General features: G+C 40.3%; 1 protein-coding gene across 4 annotated transcripts in view; it reads right to left on the bottom strand.

Annotated features, from left to right (window-relative positions):
- Window positions 1-22516, bottom strand: part of LOC140194900 (WD repeat-containing protein 7) — a 619189-nt gene that overhangs the window by 237537 nt on the left and 359136 nt on the right. For 3 of the 4 annotated variants that reach the window (XM_072252235.1, XM_072252236.1, XM_072252237.1), the window contains one exon: window positions 2741-2965. In XM_072252235.1, the coding sequence (XP_072108336.1) occupies window positions 2741-2965 (225 nt within the window). Of the gene's footprint in view, window positions 1-1302; window positions 1432-2740; window positions 2966-22516 lie in introns of those variants that run through there. The other variant, XM_072252238.1, reaches the window with a different exon arrangement.

Below are 22516 nucleotides of genomic sequence, written 5' to 3'. Positions count from 1 at the left end.
GCCAAGTCATTGGGTATATTTGATAGATACTTGATTAGTCAGGGCATGAAGGGATCTGAGTAAAAGGCAGGGTACTGGGGCAGAGAGGAAAATGGATCAGCCATGATGAAATGGTGGAGCAGACTCGAAGGGCCAAATGGCCTAATTCTGCTCCTATGTCTTATGGTCTTATGTAGACTGATTTTAAATTACATTATGAAAGGTTAATTTAAATTACTTCATATTATGGCCTTATGGTTTAAGACATAGGAGCAGAATTAGGCCATTCGGCCCATCGAGTTTACTCCACCATTCTATCATGGCTGATTTATTATGCCTCTCAACCCTATTCTCCTGCTTCTCCCCATAACCTTCTATGCCCTTGCTAATCAGGAACCTATCAACCTCTGCTTTACGTATACTCAATGACTTGGGCTCCACTGTCGTCTCTGGCAAGTAATTCCACAGTTTCACTCCTCTCTGAGAAAAGAAATTCATCCTCATCTCTGTTCTAAATGGACATCCCTCTAGGTTTCCTATAGTCGGGGAGTCTAGGAAACATTCTCTCCACATCCACTCTATCTAGGTAGGTCTTTCAATACTGGCTGGCAGGATGGCTGGGCACAAGTCAAGTGAAATTTAACTCCCAACAATTGTGCAAGGAACAGAATAAAGAAAATACAATTCTGAAAGTAAACCTAGTGTCCTGGGATTACCTGAGCACAAAGATTTGAAGTCAGACTGAGAAAGTGAGTAGAAACAAGATTCTGTATATGATTACTGCATTTCAACAAAACAAAGAGTTTTTGAATACATGCCACATACACAAAGTGCTGGAGGAACTCAGAAAGCCAGCCAGCATCTAGGGAAAAGAGAATAGTTGACATTTCAGGTCAAGCACCTTCATCAAGCCTGCTGAGTTCCTCCAGCATTTTGTGTGTGTTGCTTGGATTTCCAGCATCAGCAGATTTTCTTTTGTTTGTGATTTAAATACATGCCATATTGGTTTGATTTTGGAGTGTATGGAGTGTCAGGGAGGGGTAGCACCTCTGGTGGGGGAACATGTCGCGTCCTTTTCAAGGCGGTTAATCCACCTTTGGTCCCCACCTGACACTCAGCTTTCACCTGTGGCTCCCCGTAGCTGTTTGCATGCGAAAGCGGCCACACCCCGAGCAATGACTTCGACAAGCCGGCTAAACCAGGTGAAGGTAGCCGATGGGTCTCAAACCCTCGGTGAGATGGGGAGTTGTCTATCCTAGCATGTGAAGACAGACTCTGGCGGATTGAGCGGACGAGACCCATGGAAGGTCCAACGGTCAAGAAGGCGGTCTCTGCAAGTGTCATGGAACGTCTAGGGCAGGATAAGACACAGAAGACATCCTGGTCATCCACTGCGCCTAGTCCCATCTTCAGCCATCTCGACTCTGTCTTGCCACTGGATCCAGATGGGAACTGGGAAGAGAGAAGTGAGGCTGACGCATCTCTCCCTCACTTAAATCCAATTCACGCGCTAGTCTCGACACCATTATAATGGTGTCGAGGTCCTCATCGACGTCGACGATGGACGAACATACATATTGATTTGATATCTAATAATATTCTGGTCCTCACACTTCAGGAAGGATGGGTAAACCATGAAAAAGATTTAGTAGATTGACTCTCTAGTTTGGACTACATTTAGGTTGACAGGGTATCAAAGGTTACAGGGAGAAGGCAGGAGAATGGGATTAAGAGGGATAATAAATCAGTCATGATGGCATTGCAGAGCAGTCTCGGTGGGCTGAATGTCCTGATTCTGATGTCTTATGGTCTATTTACATGGATAAATTGGATAAAAATGGGATTCTTCTCTTTAAGGAAGACAAGGTTGAGATGATTTTATAGACTGATTGAAAATCACTAAAAGCTGATAAACTATTCGCACTGGCAGGGAGGTAGAAAACCAGAAGACACAAATTGATAGTAATAGGCATAAAAACCAGGAATGATATAAGGGGAAAATAGGCAGCTAGTAATTTTCTAGAATAAATCTTGAAAGGTGACTGCAGGTTCAACTTTCAGACAGTAATTCCATGGATACTTGGGAGAGAAAACATTGCAAGGCCAGAGGAAAAGATTAAGCAGTTGAGACTGACCAAAGCACAAAGTAAATTTATTATCGAAGTACAGATACTGTACGTCACCATATACTACAGCTGCTCTTGCAGAGGGTTGGTATTTGCTTGGATGGCCAAACGTCCTCATTTTATGTCAGAATGATTTAACAATTCTGTACACATATAGCTTTACGGTATGCAGCTTCAGTGCATGCCCTTGATTTTAAAGAAGCGTACTCACCATTTCAGGAATAGCTTCTTCCCTGTGCCATCATGTTTCTGAACGGTCCATGGACCACGACCTCACTGTTTTACTCTCTTTTTGCACTGTATTTTAATATATTCTTATTATAATTTATAATAATTGCACTGTATTGCTGCCACAAAACAGACTTCCTAACATATGTCAGTAATAATAAAGCTAATTCTGAAATTCTGCCTTGCAGTAGACTCATGAATCAGCAAAACACTTAGAGAGCCGAAAAGCAATTTTCAAGGAACTAGAAATAGTCTTCATCCGTAACATAATAATGCAACCATCTGACATGCAAAACTTAAAAGCAGTTGTGTAACTAAAATAGATTATGTACCTGTCCCTGTTGGACCAGCAATATAAAATTGGCGAACCCCCAATGAAAAGACTTGCATGAAAGCCAAGTACTTACAGGTGTGTCTTGCTAGAGAATAATTGGAACCTCCGCTGGTCAATCCAAACCCCTCTGGAACTTGACTGGTGTTACGTGGCCTAGTTGGCAATTTTGGTGGTTCGATCTCAGCACCAAATTCTGCTCCAATTACACCCAGGAGGACAATGGCTGTGGCCTGTTTGCGTCTTTCCTCGAAGGAAGAGGATGATTTCTTCATGTGCGCAAGAAGACCAGGCAAAGAGCCTGAAATACAAGCCAAAAGAGATATATATTAATAAACCATGTGCCATTTATCCCAAAATGAAATCTACAAAATCTGTCTGACTCTCATGGACTTTACAGCTGAAGTTCTCAGTATTATTTATTTATTTTTTTATTTGCACAATTTGTCTTCTTTTGCACATTGGTTGTTTGTCAGTCCTTGTCCGCATAAAATTCCGATAACCTTAGAGGTGCCGAGGATGTGAGTTAATAAGTACAACAGCTGGAGGGAAAGTGCAATGCAGGGCAACGGTCCACTTTATTACAGTAGGGAACCATTTGATAGTCTTATAATAGTATCTGGTCTTGAGCTAGGTGGACCATGCTTTCAGGTGTTTGTATCTTCTACCCAGTGTGAGAGGGGAGTGTCTAGGGTATATGAGGTCTTTGGTTATTTTGACTGCTTTACTGAGGCAGTAAGAGATATAGACAAAGTCCACGAAGGGGAGGCTAGTTTCCATGATGTGCTGAGCTGTGTCCACAACTCTCTGCAATTTCTTGTGGTCATATGTTGCCATACCAAGCTGTGATGCATCCAGGTAGAATGCGTTCTGTGGTACATCAATAAAAATTGGAAAGGATTGATGGGGACATGCTAAAGTTCTTTAGGCTCCTGGGAAGCAGAGGTGTTGGGTAACTTTCTTGGCCATGGCGTCTATGTGGCTGCATCCTGAAAGGCTATTGGTGATGTTCACTCCCAGGAACTTGAAGCTCTCAACTTCAGCACTATTGATGCATACAAGAGCATTGGGCACCACCCCACCATCCCACATCAGCAAGGGAGATGAGGCTGAGTACGGGGCTATGGAGGAAACTTTGTCACATGGTGTGAGCAGAATAATCTGCAGCTTAATGTGAAAAAGACGAAGGAGCTGGTGGTAGACCTGAGGAGAGCTAAGGTACCGGTGACCCCTGTTTCCATCCAGGGGTCAGTGTGGACATGGTGGAGGATTACAAATACCTGGGGATAGGAATTGACAATAAACTGGACTGGTCAAAGAACACTGAGGCTGTCTACAAGAAGGGTCAGAGCCGTCTCTATTTCCTGAGGAGACTGAGGTCCTTTAACATCTACCAGACGATGTTAAGGATGTTCTACGAGTCTGTGGTGGCCAGTGCTATCATGTTTACTGTTGTGTGCTGGGGCAGCAGGCTGAGGGTAGCAGACACCAACAGAATCAACAAACTCATTTGTAAGGCCAGTGATGTTGTGGGGATGGAACTGGACTCTCTCACGGTGGTGTCTGAAAAGAGGATGCTGTCTAAGTTGCATGCCATCTTGGTCAATGTCTCCCATCCACTACATAATGTACTGGTTGGGCATAGGAGTACATTCAGCCAGAGACTCATTCCATCGAGATGCAGCACAGAGCGTCATAGGAAGTCATTCCTGCCTGTGGCCATCAAACGTTACAACTCCTCCCTGAGCCAATCGGCTGGTCCTGGACTTACTTCATAATTTACTGACATAATTTACATATTACTATTTAACTATTTATGGTTCTATTATTATTTATTGCAACTGTAACAAAAACCAATTTCCCCCAGGATCAATAAAGTATGACTACTACTACTACTACCACCACCACTTCATGTATTTCAGCTCTTCATTATTTGAGATACACTCACTGTGGTGGTATCATGTGTATCCTCTTCATTCCATGAAGATGGAATTAGAGCAGAATCTAGCCACACAGTCATTAGTGTACAAGGAGTAGAGGAGGTGGCCCAGAACATAACTTCATGGAGCACCAGTATTTAGAATGACTATAGTGGTGGTATTGCTGTCTATCCTTACTGACTGCACTCTATTTGTCAGGAAATCAAAGGCTTAGAGAGCAGGATTTCTTTCTACCTGCTTACAATTTATTTGGTGGTCAGATCCTGTTCTCAAGAACCTCTAATTCCCTGCTGTCTAAATGTTCTAATCTGCTTCACAATGGTGAAGGGTTAAAAATGGCAACACCAAATACCTTGCTTAAGCATGAAAAGAGAAATGAGTGGAATCCTGAATATTAACCTGCTTGGAAACTACATGTCTCAATTGAATTTTTAATACAAATTTTGTAGAAATTCATCAATCTTCTTCTTCAGTTATCCATCGAAATCCAATGACGACGTCCACTCCTTTAACGGTGAGATCTTTGATGACTATACAGTCCTATCCTGGACCCACAAGCTCTATTGCAGGTGGGACATGTATTTGTGGTAATGGTGGCAACCATGGCTGCATTTCTCCTGGCTCTCTTCTGCTGTCTTCTGGTTGTTCTTTCCATCTCCAGAACACGAACCCCATCCCTACACAGCTGTCGCCAAGTGGTATGGTCAGCAGCAACATCCTCCAAGTCTTTGGGTCTGATCTTGCACTTCCTTAAAGCATTCTTCATCTGATCCTTATAGCACTTCTTCGGCCCTCCAGCTGAGCATCGACCATGATGTAGCTGGCCATATAACACTCTGCAGAGTAGCCGACATGGGGGCATCCTTATCACGTGCCCCAGCCACTGCAGCTGACGCTGGGTGATCATGGCCTCAATACTCCTGCAGTTGGTCTTTACAAGTATTTCAGTGTGAGGCACCTGCTCACGCCAGGTAATTCCCAGGATACGCTGGAATCTTTGACAAAAGGAGGCTCCACGCAACCACCAAACTCCATAGAGAGTGGGTCCTGGACCTGCAGTATACAGACGACTGTGCTCTTGTGGCCCATACTCCAGAAGATCTTCAGACTGTCCTTGCTGTGGTGGTGAGAGCGTACAGCAGGATGGGGCTGATTGTCAATACCTCCAAGACAGAAGTGGTTTGCCAATGGAGTACCAGTCTCCCACCCACTCTACCCGCCTTCACTTTTGGTGATGAAAAGCTGTCAGCAGTGCCATCTTTCAAATATCTGGGGAGGATTCTCTCTGAGGATAGCGGCATTGACAACGACATCCAGAGCCGCATTAAACAGGCATCAGCTGCCTTTGGGAGACTTCGGCGTAGAGTCTTTCAGAACAGGAGCCTTCGTTCCTCCACAAAGGTTGCCATTTACCAAGCGATCTGTGTCACCACCCTCCTTTATAGCTGTGAAGCCGTCACATCAAGTCCTTGGAGCGCTTCCACATAAGCAACCTCCAGCGCATCCTGGGTTCATCAATACTTCATCGCACAAACACATGGTTTAGTTTTGGATCTCCCAAGTTTAATTCTTTGTGCATTACAGAATATATGAGTGTTCACAGAATAGGTGGGGTGTTGGGGAAGGTTGGAACTAGAGAGTTGAAGGATGACTACAAATACAGTGGATTCCAATTAATTGGGACACATTGGGACGAGTACATTTTGGACCAATTAAGCAGCTGCCTCAATTAGCCATAGTTTCATGGATATAGGTAAAAAGGTATAAAAAACGACAGACTACCGTTTAATTAAGTAACAGATTACCTATTTGAATGAAATACAGAGCAAATGAAAACACTACCAATACTACTACAGTATTATAAAACTGTGATTAGTTCCCAATAATTACCGACGGTGGAATTAATCCAGTATATGCTGTCATGTTCTTTTGATTGACTGTAAGTGAACAAAGCCAGCACAGCCACCTAGTGCAGATAACGGACTGCCTTAATACAATGGTTTTGACTACTGCATTCTCCAAATGCTAATTTCCATGTAACATTCAAGATGATCGTCACTGCTTTCAAATTCTTCAAAGTTCCCAACTTACTGAAATAGTGAAATAGTTTAATTTTACTCCCGGCCGTTTCTGAATGCTTGAAGCCTGAATCTCCAAGCCTGAATGCTTGAAACCGCAGTGAGCTAAACAGTTCTAAATTACCCTTATTGCTTATCTCTCGCCAACTATCAGTGAATTACTGCTTTTTGAACACAAACACACGCAACTAACACAATTTAAAATCTGTTCACTCTAAGCAAGGTGTACTGTCTAGCAACCACGTAAGTGCACATGACTGACGCTAGTTAGAAACTGCTGAGCAACAGTCCTGTCCCAATTAGGTGGCATGGTGTCCTAAATGAATGGAGGGAATCCTGGCTGTTTTCTCAATTATTTTTGTTCATTAAAGGTTATCCCAAAGAAGTGGCTGCCCCAATTAACCAAAATCTACTACATTCCCAATATCACAAGATGCCGGTGGGGAAAGACATGGGATAAAATAGAGAAAAGAAAGACATTCACAATGCTGTTTCATTTTTCACCATTTTGCAAGGGTCTGTTGCAAATATAAATTTGTGAGATCTCTGTGAAGGAATTATTTATTCTTGTAACGTTACACCTGCCAAGGCTGCTTAATCCTGCCAACATTCCTACTCCAAGCATACATTACTGCCTGTCTCAAGTTCACTTCAATACAGCCAACATTTACAAATTACGCCAAATATCTACTTCTTCAGTATTGATGAGTTTTTATCTGCAAGTTTTGACAGACTTTATAATCATAATACAATCTCTGTTAAAGTTAACAATAAATTGAGTTAGAACTATTAAAAGCATACTGTTAGTGATTAATCTGCTCCTTGTGTTTTATAAAGAATTTGAAATGGAAGCTTTAACACACCAACAAGACTATTTCCAAATGCTCATTTAGCTCATACGCTAATTGACCTAATAAATGGCCACTTTATTGTGACAAGGCAGCCCGAACAACAGCAAGGGTCAAACTGTTCCGGGCCATCAGAGAGGCAAAGCGTGCACATGCCCAGTGAATCTACAGCCACTTCCAGGACAGCGGTGGCACGTGGCACATGTGGAAGGGCATTCAGGACATCACCACCTGCCTATGCTGGTAATGCCTCCCTCCCAGATGCGTTGAACAACTTCTATGCTCGTTTTGAGGCTGAAAATGACGTGGCGGCGAGGAAGACCACCTCTCCTCCAAACGACCAGGTTCTGTGTCTTACCATGGCTGATATGAGGAGAACCCTGTACAGGGTCAACCCACGGAAGGCTGCTGGATCAGACAATATTTCTGGCAGAGTGCTTACAGGATATGCAGACCAGCTAGCAGAGATTCTCAATGACATCTGCAACATCTCCCTGAGCAGCGCCGTCGTTCCTACATGCTTCAAGGCCGTCACCATTGTCCCCGTGCCGAAGAAGTCTTCAGTGTCCTGCCTCAATGACTACCGTCCTGTCGCACTCACATCCATCATCATGAAATGTTTCGACAGACTTGTCATGAGGCACATCAAGACCCTGCTGCCCCCCTCAATGGACCCCCTGCAGTTCACGCACTGTCCCAACCGTTCAACAGACAACGCCATTGCCATCACCCTCCACCTGGCCCTCACCCACCTGGACAAAAAAGACAGGTATGTTCGAATGCTGTTCATAGACTTCAGTTCAGCATTCAACACAATCATTCCTCAGAAACTGATTGGAAAGCTCAGCCTACTGGGCCTGAACACTTCCCTCTGCAGCTGGATCCTAGACTTCCTGACTGGGAGACTTCAGTCAGTTCGGATTGTAAGCAGCATCTCCACACCATCACACTGAGCACGGGGGCCCCCCAGGGCTGTTTGCTCGGTCCACTGCTGTTCACTCTGCTGACCCACGACTGTGCTGCAACACACAGCTTGAACCACATCATCAAGTTCGCCGATGACACCATCGTGGTGGGTCTCATCAGCAAGAACGATGAGTCAGCATACAGAGAGGAGGTGCAGCGGCTAACGTACTGGTGCAGAGCCAACAACCTGACTCTGAATTTGAACACAACAAAAGAGATGGTTGTTGACTTCAGGAGGACATGGAACAACCACTCTCCGCTGAACATTGTCGACTCCTCTGTAGAGATCGTTAAGAGCACCAAATTTCTTGGTGTTCACCTGGTGGAGAATCTCACCTGGTCCCTCAACACCAGCTCCACAGCAAAGAAAGGCCAGCAACGTCTCTACTTGCTGAGAAAAGTCCATCTCCCAGCCCCCATCCTCACCACATTCTACAGAGGTTGTATTGAGAGCATCCTGAACAGTTGCATCACTGCCTGTTTCGGAAATTGCACCATCTCAGATTGCGAGACTCTGCAGCGGATAGTGAAGTCAGTTGAGAAGATCAGCTGGGTCTCTCTTCCCACCATTACAGATATTTACACCACGCTCTGCATCCATAACGCAAACACCATTATGAAGAACCCCACGCACCCCTCTTACAAACTCTTCTCCCTCCTGCCATCTGGCAAAAGGCACTGAAGCTTTCGGGCTCTCACGGCCAGACTATGTAACAGTTTCTTCCCCAAGCCATCAGACTCCTCAGTACCCAGAGCCTGGACTGACACCAACCTACTGCCCTCTACTGTGCCTATTGTCTTGTTTATTATTTATGGTAATGCCTGCACTGTGTTTGCACTTTATGCAGTCCTGGGTAGGTCTGCAATCTAGTGTTGTTTTTGTGTTGTTTTACGTAGTTCAGTGTAGTTTTTGTATTGTTTCCTGTAGCACCATGGTCCTGAAAAACATTGTTTCTTTTTTTTTACTGTGTACTGTACCAGCAGTTATGGTCAAAATAACAATAAAAAGTGACTTGACTTGACTTGACTTGTACACCTGCTCCTTAACGCAAATATCTACTCAGCCAATCATGTGGCAGCAACTCAATACATAAATGTATGCATTCATGGTCAAGAGGTTCAGTTTTTCAGACCAAACATCAGAATGGGGAAGAAATGTGATCTAAGGACTTTTACTGTAGAATGATTGTTGGTGCCAGACAGGGTGGCTTAAGACTTGCAACATCTACTGATCTCCATGGATTCATGCACAAGAGTCGCTACAGTTTACAGAGAATGGTGGGAAAAATATTTTTAAAAGCCAGTGAGCAGAAGTTCTGTGGGGAAAAATGCTTTGTTAATGAGAGTGGACAGACTGGTTCAAGCTGACAGAAACAAGGCAGTAACTCAAATAACCATGTGCTTCAACAGTAGTGTGCAAAAAAGCATCTCTGAATGCAGATATCAATCTATACAGGAGGTACCTAATAAAGTAGCCACTGAGTGTGTATCTCAATAAAAAAAATCATAAGGCATAGGAGAATTAGGCTATTTGGCCCATTGAGTCTGTCTGCGATTTGAACACGACATATTTACAAGCCCTCTCAACCCCTTTCTCTTGCCTTCTCCCTGAGACATGCTTACTAATCAAGAACTACATAATCATCTTATTTTTTTTGTCCCTCATGATGTTCTAATCTTTGTAAGGTCACCCATCAGCTCCCTTTGCTCAAAGAAAAGCCGTCCCAGCCTATTGGGTAATTCTTCATAACTCAAGCCCTGCATGCCCCCTAGATTCCATTCCATCCTCCTATAGTCAGAGCCTCAGAACTGCACACAATATTCCAAGTACAGTCTTATGAAAATCTTAATACAGCTGTAACATATCCCATCAATGCCTCATCCAATATAGCCAAGTGTGCCACATGGCTCTTCGCTACTTTGTCTGCCTTTGGCTAAGATATAGGTGCAGAATTAGGCCATTCAAGTTCAAATATATTGCCACCTGTCTGTACATATAGACAACCAAACGAAACAACATTCCTCCAGACCAAGGTACACCCACAAAACATATATTACACAAAGAACATATGGCAAAATATTACCATTAATAAGTTAAATATAATTTGGTTAATTAAACGCAAACAACAGGAATTCTGCAGATGCTGGAGTTTCAAGCAACACACCTCAAAGTTGCTGGTGAACGCAGCAGGCCAGGCAGCATCTCTAGGAAGAGGTGCAGTCGACGTTTCAGGCCGAGACCCTTCGTCAGGCCTGAAACGTCGACTGCACCTCTTCCTAGAGATGCTGCCTGGCCTGCTGCGTTCACCAGCAACTTTGATGTGTGTTGTTTGGTTAATTAAGTTTGCTTTGCCATTTAATTATGGCTGATATATCTTGCCTCTCAATGCCATTCTCCCCAAATCTTTGATGCCCTAACTAATTTAGTACATATCAGCCTCTGCTTTAAATATACACATTGACTTGTTTCCACAGCTGTCTGTGGCACTGAATTCCACAGATTCACCACCCTCTGGCTAAAAAAAATTCCTCTATAACCAAACTGATATAAATAATTCTGGATAGCCTAGAGGAGTTCCAATTATAAACTAGCATCACAAATATGATCTTGCTTGCATTAGTTTAAAAACATTATTCATATTAAGATTGTTAATTCCCATTCCAGAAGTCAGTATCAATGAAAATAATATCCTAATTCCGCATTAATTAAATCTGAATTTCACTGTGCTTGCTTGGTGAAATATAAATAGAGTGAAATTATGTAGACTAGAAGTATATTAACTTCTCTAAGATACTGAGTTTAATTGAATGTTGTAGGAAGCCAATTGTATTTTAAAGTGCAATATTATTGAGCATGATCCATTAAGTCAGCAGCTCAAATGCCAGCACCCAAATGCATTTTTAGATGTCAGTCAGATAGCATGTCATTACTTGCTCTTACTGCAATATGAAATAGTTCAGATTTCCTCATAGCAGGAACCACCAATGCTTAAAAACTCCAAGGTTCTTTAGGTATTTTTTCATGAATTTAGTGTCTAATTCTAACACAAGGCTTGTGTTATGTACATTTTCCAAATTGAATTTGACACCAGAGGCCAGAAGATATTGAAAGGTCAAAGACACACAGAATTTGCCAATCCAGACTCTATTATCCAAAGATATTTGAAAAATGTAATAGACACATAACTTAATTCATAATAATAAATTTAATACTTGCACTTGATAGTACTTATTATTTAAGGTTTCATTGATCAGTAAATAAACATTTAACTGCTCCAGCCTTTAAAAACATTGGCCATTGTACATATACACAAAGTATATTTGTGCAGTGTACTCTGTTCTGGTAACCAGATTATTGCACATTCAGCAATTATGAAGAAAAATGGTCTCAAGGAATTATTAAGGCCAGACATTTTAAAAGGAGATTATTTGGACTGTGTGGAACAAGATCTAATTCAGAGAGTAGTGTTAAATAGTTTAAAAAGTTGATAAGATTCACGATTGTTTATTGTCATTCTTCAGTACACAAGTAGAAGAAAATAATTGTTATTCCATATCTGATGCAGTAGAAAATAACACAATAAGCATACAGAAGACAATGAGATACAAAAATAAAATCAATATAAAATATAAAATCAATCCTATACACAGAATACACGAGTGTTTTATATATATAGACTGATTTATGCACAGTACTGTGCAGAAGTCTTAGGTACATATATATATAGCTAGGGTGTCTAAGACTTTTGCACAATACTGTAGTAATTTTATGCATTGCACAGTACTGCTGCCACAAAAAAAAACAAATTCATGACATATGTGATTGATGATAATCCTGATTCCATTATGGGTCTCTGTTGTGGACTGAGAGTGGGAAGGGGCAGGGAGAACAGGATCATGGTTGGAAAAAGGGGAAAGGAGAGGGGTGGGAGCAGGAAACACCAGAAAGATGTACTGTAATGATCAATAAATCAATTTTTTGGAATCAAATGATGTTTCCAGGCGTCTCTGGGTGTGACTGCAAACACCCCCACCAACCCTCCCCTGGCACTCTTTCTCTGCCACCTGTCCCACACCACTCCTGTGGCACTCCAGCCTTGCCATTCCCAACATCCTTGCTCATGCCAGATTTACAAACTCGCTCTCTGCTCCATGTTGACAAATGCAAATGTCTGACACACCCAAGCTACATATATGTGCCAAAGACTTCTTGCATAGTGGAGTACAAAACGTGAGTAATACTAGATGATGCGTACTGTATGTATTAATGGTGGCAGTGGGGAGGGGGAATTTCACATGGTAATATTCTTCTACAGTGAGAATTGTTTCATAGAAGGAAGCTGGGTGAACATAGGAGTTAGAAACTGTAAATCAAAATGCAGAGCAAATAAACATACTACTGTATCTCTGGAATTAACTATTTAAAATATTACCAAGTGAAGCTTAAGTTAATATTAAGAATTTCCTTATAAGATGGATGATAACCTTGTTCACACATAATGTATAAGTATGTTCTGTGAAACAAAAAATATTACATGACATAACTCGCCCCATTTTTTTTTTGAAATATAGTCTTCCCCGTGACCTTGTTGTATAGACCTGCGGTGTTCAGCAACCCATTACTTCTTGTTAAAATGAATGTGGGCACTGCCAGTAGGGCCAAAAAAAAAATACAAGAACCTACGCTTACAGAATGACTGAGCGCAGCCCACCGCACTCTGATTGTCCTGTCAGCTGACCTCTGCAAAAGCAATGGTTAGGTGATCCTGTGCTACTTAGCTGACAAATGAATGATCCCAGCTCCTCATATTTTGTACGGCTGCAGCCTTTAGCCCAGGTACTTGGACAGTGAGCCAGCATGACATCTCAGATCAAGATGAATTGCTGCAAACTCCAAGCCAAGATTGTTTTATAGCATTTAATTTAGTTTCTTCCCCTGCTTGGATGAGCACAGGCTGGTTATGGATTTCTATTCTAATGTACTGGAGCAGGCCTGAAAGGAGCCAATGCAGCCGATGCTCGAGTGGAGATGCAGGAATACCGATCAATAGGCAAGGCCCTGACCTCAGCGTTCTCAGCCCTGGCAATGGCCAGTATGTTCAGCAGGGGCACGGTAAAACCATGTGTATTCGTTCACATCATAAATGAATGGAGAAATAACTCCTTTGTATTTATTTAATGATTTCAGTTTTTTTTAAAAACATTTTTTACTTCAAGTTTGTAAACATGGTCAAGAGCTGTCATGCACAAAAAGTTAAATCTCAGATGATTCAAGATTATTTAGAGAAGAAATAGATTAATAGGTAATTATTAATAGACTTTATAATCTGTTGCATGACCTGTTAAACAAGTTGATGTGCATTGTATGTGTAAGATGCTAACTCTGCAAAAGAAATCAAGTACAATTTAGATGTTACTGTATTTTGGTAAATTATATTGTTTTTGTTTTCCTATACATGACTTCTAACAATTTGAGTTGCAACATTCAGACATGGGAAACTGAAAAAAACACAACATCCATCAAAACAATAAACATCTCTGTCCCTGTATAATTTAATTCCAATAAGTAGGTTTGATTACATGAAGACTTAGAAAGTTTTATTCGGGAAGAAATTGAAAATATGAATTTACAATTTCTAGAGCCTGGAGTGAAAAGAGAATTTTATTAAAGGTCTAATAAAAGGTTAAAAAAAAATCTACTTCCTTGATGTTACCAGCTTACGACTGCGGGGGTAGCTTGAAAGAGAATTTAAATTTTATTACAGATTTTCATAGAATTCCTAGCTTGAATTCAAAATATAAAAAGGATTCACTTATGAATTTTAACTATTGGTTATTGTATGATTTCTCTATGGGAGATGTATTCAAAATACAGTAACTCACACATAAAAATAAAGTGAGGTCCTGAAAAAATACTATTATTAGCTTTTAAGTTTTTGTAGCAACCAAAACTAAGCAATCCTTCTATTTACAAAAGATGTATCTGAAAATTAAACCAGAAAGTGCTGAAAGATTATTAATATGAAATATTAACTTGGTTTCTCTCTCTGCAGATTGTCTGACCGATTGAGGATTCCAACATGTTCTGTTTTTAATTATTTAGTAAAATAGTCAGCATCTATTGAGAGAAACACCAAATATCACATGTCATCCACAGATATTATCTGACTATCCTGCACTTGGATAACATAATACAAATATATGCAACTAAAATCTATTCGTTCTAAGTATGGTCTAGTATCTAAAAGCCACTTGAACGCACGCGAATGGCGCTAATTAAAAAGTTTTCGGCAACAGTCTTCTATCCTAATTAAGCAGCATAGTGTCCCAAATAAACGATGGAAATCCGGGCTATTTTCTCATTAGTTTTTGTTCTTTAAGAGTTGTCCCAAATAAGTGGCTGCCGCAATTAACCAATGGCCCAATTAACCGGAATCCACTCTACGAAATTATTGTAGTTTGTTGCAATGGTTAAAAATGTACATTGATCATTTTTGAATTTTCTAGAGCTTATATTTCATTCTATTTCCTTTTTTTGGTTAAACACATTTTCGTCAGTGAAAGACTACCTAATGCAGATGGAACGTTCATAAATTTAAATTGATGTAAGTATCGTCACCCACCATCTCAATTACTGTGAAATTCATGAAAATAAAAGGCAATGCTGTCTGTAAAAGTAATGTTGAACTGATGTTGAACAGATTATTGTTATAACTATGATTTCTTTCTGTGAGCAATAACGCTCCATTTAATCATAGTACAGGTGACAGAAAGATCCATTTTTTTGACAAGACAGTTGATCACCCCATCACAGCAAGAAAATTAAAACATGAAATAACTATTTCAATGCTGAATTTCAGCACACATCAGAATCTGTTGTTTCTGAAACAGAGCTGTGCAAGTATTGGTTCATTTACATTTTAAAAAAAACCTCCAGAATTAGTCTCCATTAACAGTAAAGATTAAGTAGATCAATTAGAGTAGGTGGAATAATTTGGTGTCACCAAAAACAAATTTCTACAGATGTATTGTAGAGAGTATTCTAACTGGTTGCATCAGCACTTGATGTGGAGGCTCCAGTGCACAGGATTGGAAACAGCTGCAGAGGGTTGTAAACATCGTAGACACTAGTCTCCCCACCACTAAGAATATCTTCAAAAGGCGATGCCTCAAGAAGGTGGCATCCACAATAAGGAGCCTTAAATTCCAGGACATGCCCTCTTCTCATTACTACCATCAGGGAGGTACAGAAGCATCGCGGACACATACACTCAATTAAGAATTAGGTTCTTCTCCTCCACTATCAGATTTATGATGGTGGAGGGAGGAAGCTGTTTCTAAAACATGAATAAGTCCGTGTTAACAAGTCCACGAACCAAAGAACACCACCTCACTATTTTGCTCTATTTTTGCATTACATATTTGTTTATATTTCTTATTGTGACTTATAGTGATTTATAATGTATTGTACTGTATTGCAACCACAAAACAACAAATTTCATGACGTATGCCAGTGACGGTAAACTTGATTCTGATTCTGAGTAAGAGATTCAGCTACCAACCATATGTACTTTGCTAAAATTATAACCATATAATTAGAACAAGTCCAATTAAAATTTACAGAAAGGACTGGAAAAGTATGTAGATCAGTATGATATATAACATTTGGCATGGATACTGAAATCAAGATGATTGGTATGCAAGAATAATTAAATCCTTAAATTACACTGAGGGATGAACTTGTTATACATTATTGACAATTAATAGAATATATTCTTGGGGCAATATTAGATATCAAGACCATAAGACCATAAGACAAAGGAGAAGTCGGCCATTCGGCCCATCGAGTCTGCTCCGCCATTTTATCATGAGCTGATCCATTCTCCCATTTAGTCCCACTCCCCCGCCTTTGATGCCCTGGCTACTCAGATACCTATCAATCTCTGCCTTAAATACACCCAATGACTTGGCCTCCACTGCTGCCCGTGGCAACAAATTCCATAGATTCACCACCCTCTGACTAAAAAAATCAAGGCTCAATGTCTACGAACTCATCCATTCAACCTATGATAGATGATTGGCAGCATTGCATGCATATACATATTTAACTAGTAACTGGACTGACCAATAAGCTGTTCATGTAATAGTTCTAGTAACTGTTGACTAATGAGCAAGGGCTTATTCTCACTATTGTCAGACGTGCAATAATTACACATTTTATTGTTCTCATGGCATAAACATCAATTTCTCCTTCCAGTAAAATTGTTTTCCCTGCACCTTCCTTCTTCTTCTATCCCCCACTCTGGCCTCTTACCTCTTTTCACCAGCCTATCACCACCCCCTGGTGCCACTCTTTCTTCCCTTTCTCCCACAGTCTCTTCTATCAGATTCCTTCTTCTCCAGCCCTTTATCTTTCCCAACCACCTGGCTTCACCGATCACTTTCCACCTAGATCTCCTTCTCCTGCCCTCACATTTTTATTCTGGCGTCATCCCCCTTCCTTTCCAGCCCTGAAGAAAGGTCTTGGCCAGACACATCGACTGTTTATTCATTTCCATAGATGCTGCCTGTTCTGTTGAGTTCCTCCAGTATTTTGTATGTGTTACTCCAGACTTCCATCATCTGCAGAGTTTCTTGTGTTCATGTAATAATTATTTAGAGAAGTTGACTGTTGCAGGAGAGCTGCTTGCCAATAATTTTAGAGCATTAATGGAGTTGCCTATTTGTTGGCAAGTGCTTCATGGGTAAAAAATACTGAGTTATTGTCTCTGTATCTCTCAATAAGCACCACTGGTATACTTAAGAAAGTTGAGCCAAATGTCAACAATGTTCACAGAAGATTCAGCTCTACTGTCCATTATGATCTGTTCTTCCCATTATTATTGAGAAATAAAACAATGTTTTCACTATTATTAAAAAGAGAAAAACACAAATCTAATTAGAAATATGAGGAATATGACGTATAATATGCATTAAATTTTTTTATATTACATTTTAAGAACCATCTTACGAAGTCTATCCATTATAGCTCCACCACAAACTTGCATTTTCAAGACTATATTGTAGGTTTTTTGAGCAAGATTGTGAAAATAATACCAATCTATATTGCACCATTCCATTTTGGTGCCATAAGCTTGTACTCATTGTAATAAGATTCTGTCTGCCTAAAGTTATTTCACTCAACACTTACAGTTGCAAAAGAGAATTGAGCCTGTATAGGCTGGACCCAACTTTAGTCAAATTTTAAGAGGTAGCAGGTAGCATCAGATATAGCAATCAGTCCCTAGGTTAGGCTGTAATAAAAGATACAGTAGTTGTAGTATTTACATTGCTGCATGCCAATGCTTACTTACTAAATATCAGTCAGTTCACATAGTTATTGGAGGTATGAAAATGGATACTGAGTCAAGAGAGATGAAAAAAAAACTTTTCACATTCTTTAACTGAAATTTAATCTAGGGCATTTGAGTTAGATCGATATTTCTGCAACTGGAAACAAAGACAGCAATTTGAACTTTGTTTGGTAGATCACTATTATCTTAACAATCAGATCTTCCTTAATTTACATTGAACCACTATAAGCCAAATAGTAACTTCAGTCTGTATAGATATCAAATATGGTACAGAGAGTTGCATAACGTCTTCTCATTTTCTGCATGATTTCCAGCACATGCATGTATGCTGGAAGACAGTAGACTGTAGTCCACAGACCAAAGCATACATTGGAAACTGGGTTGCTCAGTTCAGGTTTAAGTAAAGAGAATAATAGAGTACAGGCCTCTTAACACATGATGTTGTGCAAACTGGATAACCTTACTCTAAGATCAATCTAACCCTTCACACCAACTGCTACATAGCCCTCCATTTTTCAATCATCCATGTGCCTATCTAAGAGTTTCTTAAATGTCCCTAATGTATCTATAGAACAGAGAAAACTAAAAGCTAAGGATTGTACACTTTATATTTATTTATCTATTTTTATTTCAGCGATACACCATGGAAAAGGTCCTTCCAGCTTCTTGAATCACACTGCCCCAGCAACTTCTGACAACCCGATTAACCCTAACCCAGGGGCACCCAACTTTTTTTAAGTCATGGACCAATAACATTAACCAAAACGTCCATGGACCCCAGGTTGGCAACACTCCCCTAACTTAATCACGAACAATTTACAATGACCAGTTAACCTAACCAGTATGTCTTTGGGCTGTCGGAGGAAACCGGAGGACCCAGAGAAAACCCACGCATTCCATGGGGAGGACGTACAGAGAATCCCTACAGAACTACACTGGGACTGAACTCTGAACTCCAAAACGTACTGAGCTGTAACAGCCTCACACCAACTGCTACAGTATTGTGGAACCTTTACAGAGAGGGAAGCTAAAATACACATTTGGATTCACACAAGGATATACGAATAAATAAATATATATCCAGAATAGTCCATTTAGCCCCTCATACCTAATTTGTCATTGAATGTTCACGGCTGACCTATCTCAGCAACATTTCCCTTTATATCTACAAATGCATTGATCTCTGATGATTCAAATATATACAGTGACTATCACCTCCATTGCAGTCTTGGGTAAAACAAAATTACAAAGCTTTATGACGCACTGCATGAAGAAATTTCTCATCCTGTCCTGAATGGCTGTTCATATTTTTCAGTCAATGTTTCCTGGTTCTAGATCAAGTCATAGAGAAGTTCAGTGCAGAAATAGGCCCTTCGGCCCATCAATTCCATGCCAGAACCATTTAAAATGCCTATTCCCATCGATCTGCAATGGACCATAGCTCTCCATATCCTTACTATCCTTGTACCTATCCAAACTTCTCTTAAACTTTGAAATCAAGCTCACATGCCTCTTATGCTGCACTTTTGCAGAGGAGCATCTTTCTATCTATCCTGTCAGTTGCTATAATCATTTCATGGTTCATTCTTCTTTACTGTACAGAACAAAGACATAAAGTGACTATAAATCTCTCCACTGGGCAATCACCACCAATCCTACAATTGTTTAAGATCAGACCTGTTTATAATATTCCAGATGCTGTCTCACCAAGTCACTGTATAAATGGAAAAGAATGCCTCTAATCATGTACTCAAATATCCCTGCAATAAGCACTAACCGATCATGAGCTTTCTTTGCATCAGTGTATTAACTTTCAATGATTTATCCACACGGATTCCCAAAACTCTTGAACGTCAACCCCTTTCACTCTCTAACCATTTAAAAAATACTCCCCATTTCTATTTTTTGTTCGTGGAAGTGTCCCTGAATTTCCCACATGGTGCAAGCAGGGTCCTTCTGCCATTTATAGTATCTGCACATTGCTGGCAAGAATAACATTTATTGTCTGTATCTAATTTCACACTGTGGTGGCAGGCCAATTTTAGAGGACTATATCTGTGGGTCTGGAGTCACATATAAAGGCTAGAGACAAGGTAAGGATGGCAGACTTCAGACCCTGAAGGACATCAGCCAGAAATGAAATCCCAGTTGGCCCTCAGGATATGCTGAAATGCTAAATTAGGTAAATTCTGTACTTTCTGCTATAACGTTATACATTTATTGATAAAGTGGATTTATATAGTGATGCAGATTATTTTCTTACAAAAATAGCATTTTAATTAATAATTCAAGTTTTAGATGAATGCAACTTCCTTTCTAAGACAGAAATTCAAGCACATAAAACACACACTTTAGTTAAGTCAAAGAGTTATACCGCTGCACAGCTTGGGAACAGACTCTACAGCCCAACTCAGGCATGATAATCAAGTTGCTTAACTGAGCTAGTCCCATTACCCGCATCCCTCTGAATCTTTCCAACCCACATACATGTCCAATTATCTTCTAAATGTTGTAATTGTACCCATCCCTACCACTTCCTCTGGCAGTTCATTCCATACACCCACCACCTTCTCTGTGAAAAAGTTTAAATCTTTCACCTCTCACTTTACACCCATGCCTCTAGCTTTGGACTCTCCTACCCTGGGAGAAAGACTGGGGCTATTCGACTTATTTTTGTTCCTCATGATTTAATAAACCTCTTTATGATCACCCTTAGCACCTAAACTTCCGGAAAGTAGTATATGTCTACTCAGCTTCTCTTTATCCTCGAAGAGGACCACAGACTCATCGTAGGGTTTGGAGGCTTGCATGGTCAATGACCCAGAGAGCTACGTTGGCTGGAGTCAGGGCCATGTGCTTTGGTTCTTGGTAGGGTCACCCATGCCAAACAGGTCAAAGGGTAGAGGCATGACTAAGAGTGGTCCACCGGTTTGGAGGTTCAGCTCAGAGCTAACAACCCTGACTGGCCAAAAAAATTATATCGGAAACAGCATTGAAGAATCCTTCTGTATCTGTGTGCGATGGTATGATGGCCAAGGACAGAGAGAGATGGAGGACTTTCATTGCTGCCCTAAACACCAACCGCGTAATGAGAACTAAGTAAGTAGCCTCTCTTTCTAACTCAAACTTTACAGTCCCAGTATTATCTTGGTAAATTATTTTTTGCACCCTTGCCAGTTTAACATCCTTCCTAGGGCAAGGCAAACAGAACTGTATGTAGTACTTCAAATGTGGTCCTACCATCATCTTATGTAGCTGCAGCAAAATCCAGATCAATCAAGATTAGCAAGTTGAAGGACTTCTTCATCATCCCATCTACTTGTGTATTCATTTTCAAGGAACTATGTACCTGTACCCCTATATCTCTCTGTTCTAGAACACATACTAGGGCCCTGCCTTCGTTTGTCGTACAAAATGCAACACTTCACACTTAAAACTCCAGCTGCCACTACTTGGCCCACTGGCCCAGTTGCTTGAAGTTCAAAGTCCATTTGTTATCATAGTATGTATCACATGTACAGCCTTGAGATTTATCTTCATGTAGGCAGCCACAAAACAAAGAAACACAGTATAATCCATGATAAAACCAACATAACAAAGACCATCAAACTTTCAATGTGCAAAAAAAAACAATAAAAAAGTAAAAACAAATAATACACAAAATGTGACCACAGAGTCCCCGAAATTGAGTTCGGAACCACAGAGCAGTTCAGCGCTGAGGCTGGTCCAGGAGCCTGACGGCGGCAGGGCAATCCCGACTCCCAAACCTGGTGGCATGGACCCAAAGCTCCAGCACCACCTTGTATCCAACTAGATCCCATCCAGAATAGCTTACCTGCAGTACCTTGTCAAGGGTCTTGCAAAAGGCCATGTAGGTAATATCTACTCCATTGCCTTATTTATATTCTTAATCAGCTCTGCAAATAAACTCAAATACAATTTCCCATGCACAAAGCCATGCTGACTATTCCTAATCAGGTCTTTCCGCTTCCAAATGCACGCAGGTCCTGTCTCTCAGAATCCCCTTCAATAACTTACCCATCACTGACATCTGTAACTTCCATGATTAAATACATTGATGTATGCATACTTATATATCATCAATTTTAACTGTAACAATAATGTTTCATGATATCATATAAATGGTTAAGATGTCTCAGTTAATTCTGAAGTAATAATGCTAATGGGACAGAATTCAAATATGGTGATCTACCTTTGCAACTTAGTACATATTAAAGTTTGCATCTAGAGTTTGTTGGAATCCTGGTAATATTGATGTTGTGGAATAAATTCTATTTTTAACTTTTATTTAGTTAATTTTATGTATTCATTAGGTCATTATGGGCTATTTAGGGTTTAATATTTTTTAATGAAATACAATGCCCCATTACTGTATACTGGATGCGAGGAGGAAGGATTTTTTTTACAAAGAGCAATTGCCCAATTGACTAACAGTTCCTTAGTATTAACCAATAATAATGTTTCAAAATCCATATTCTTAAATCAAATGTATATAAATAAAACAGGAAGCACAGAGAACAAGACTAGGTAGATCACTACTGCTGTCTTTTCTGTCCTAGGGCCCATAGTGATCCAAGTAATATTTGAAATTAACTAAATAAAATTAAATATATTTATTCAACAGCATTCCAAAGAACTCCATTTAC

This window comes from Mobula birostris, chromosome 3 (assembly GCF_030028105.1).
Source record: "Mobula birostris isolate sMobBir1 chromosome 3, sMobBir1.hap1, whole genome shotgun sequence".
Classification (NCBI taxonomy): domain Eukaryota; kingdom Metazoa; phylum Chordata; class Chondrichthyes; order Myliobatiformes; family Myliobatidae; genus Mobula; species Mobula birostris.
The sequence above is the reverse complement of the archived record's forward strand: the minus strand, read 5'-3'. Positions and strand labels throughout refer to the sequence as shown.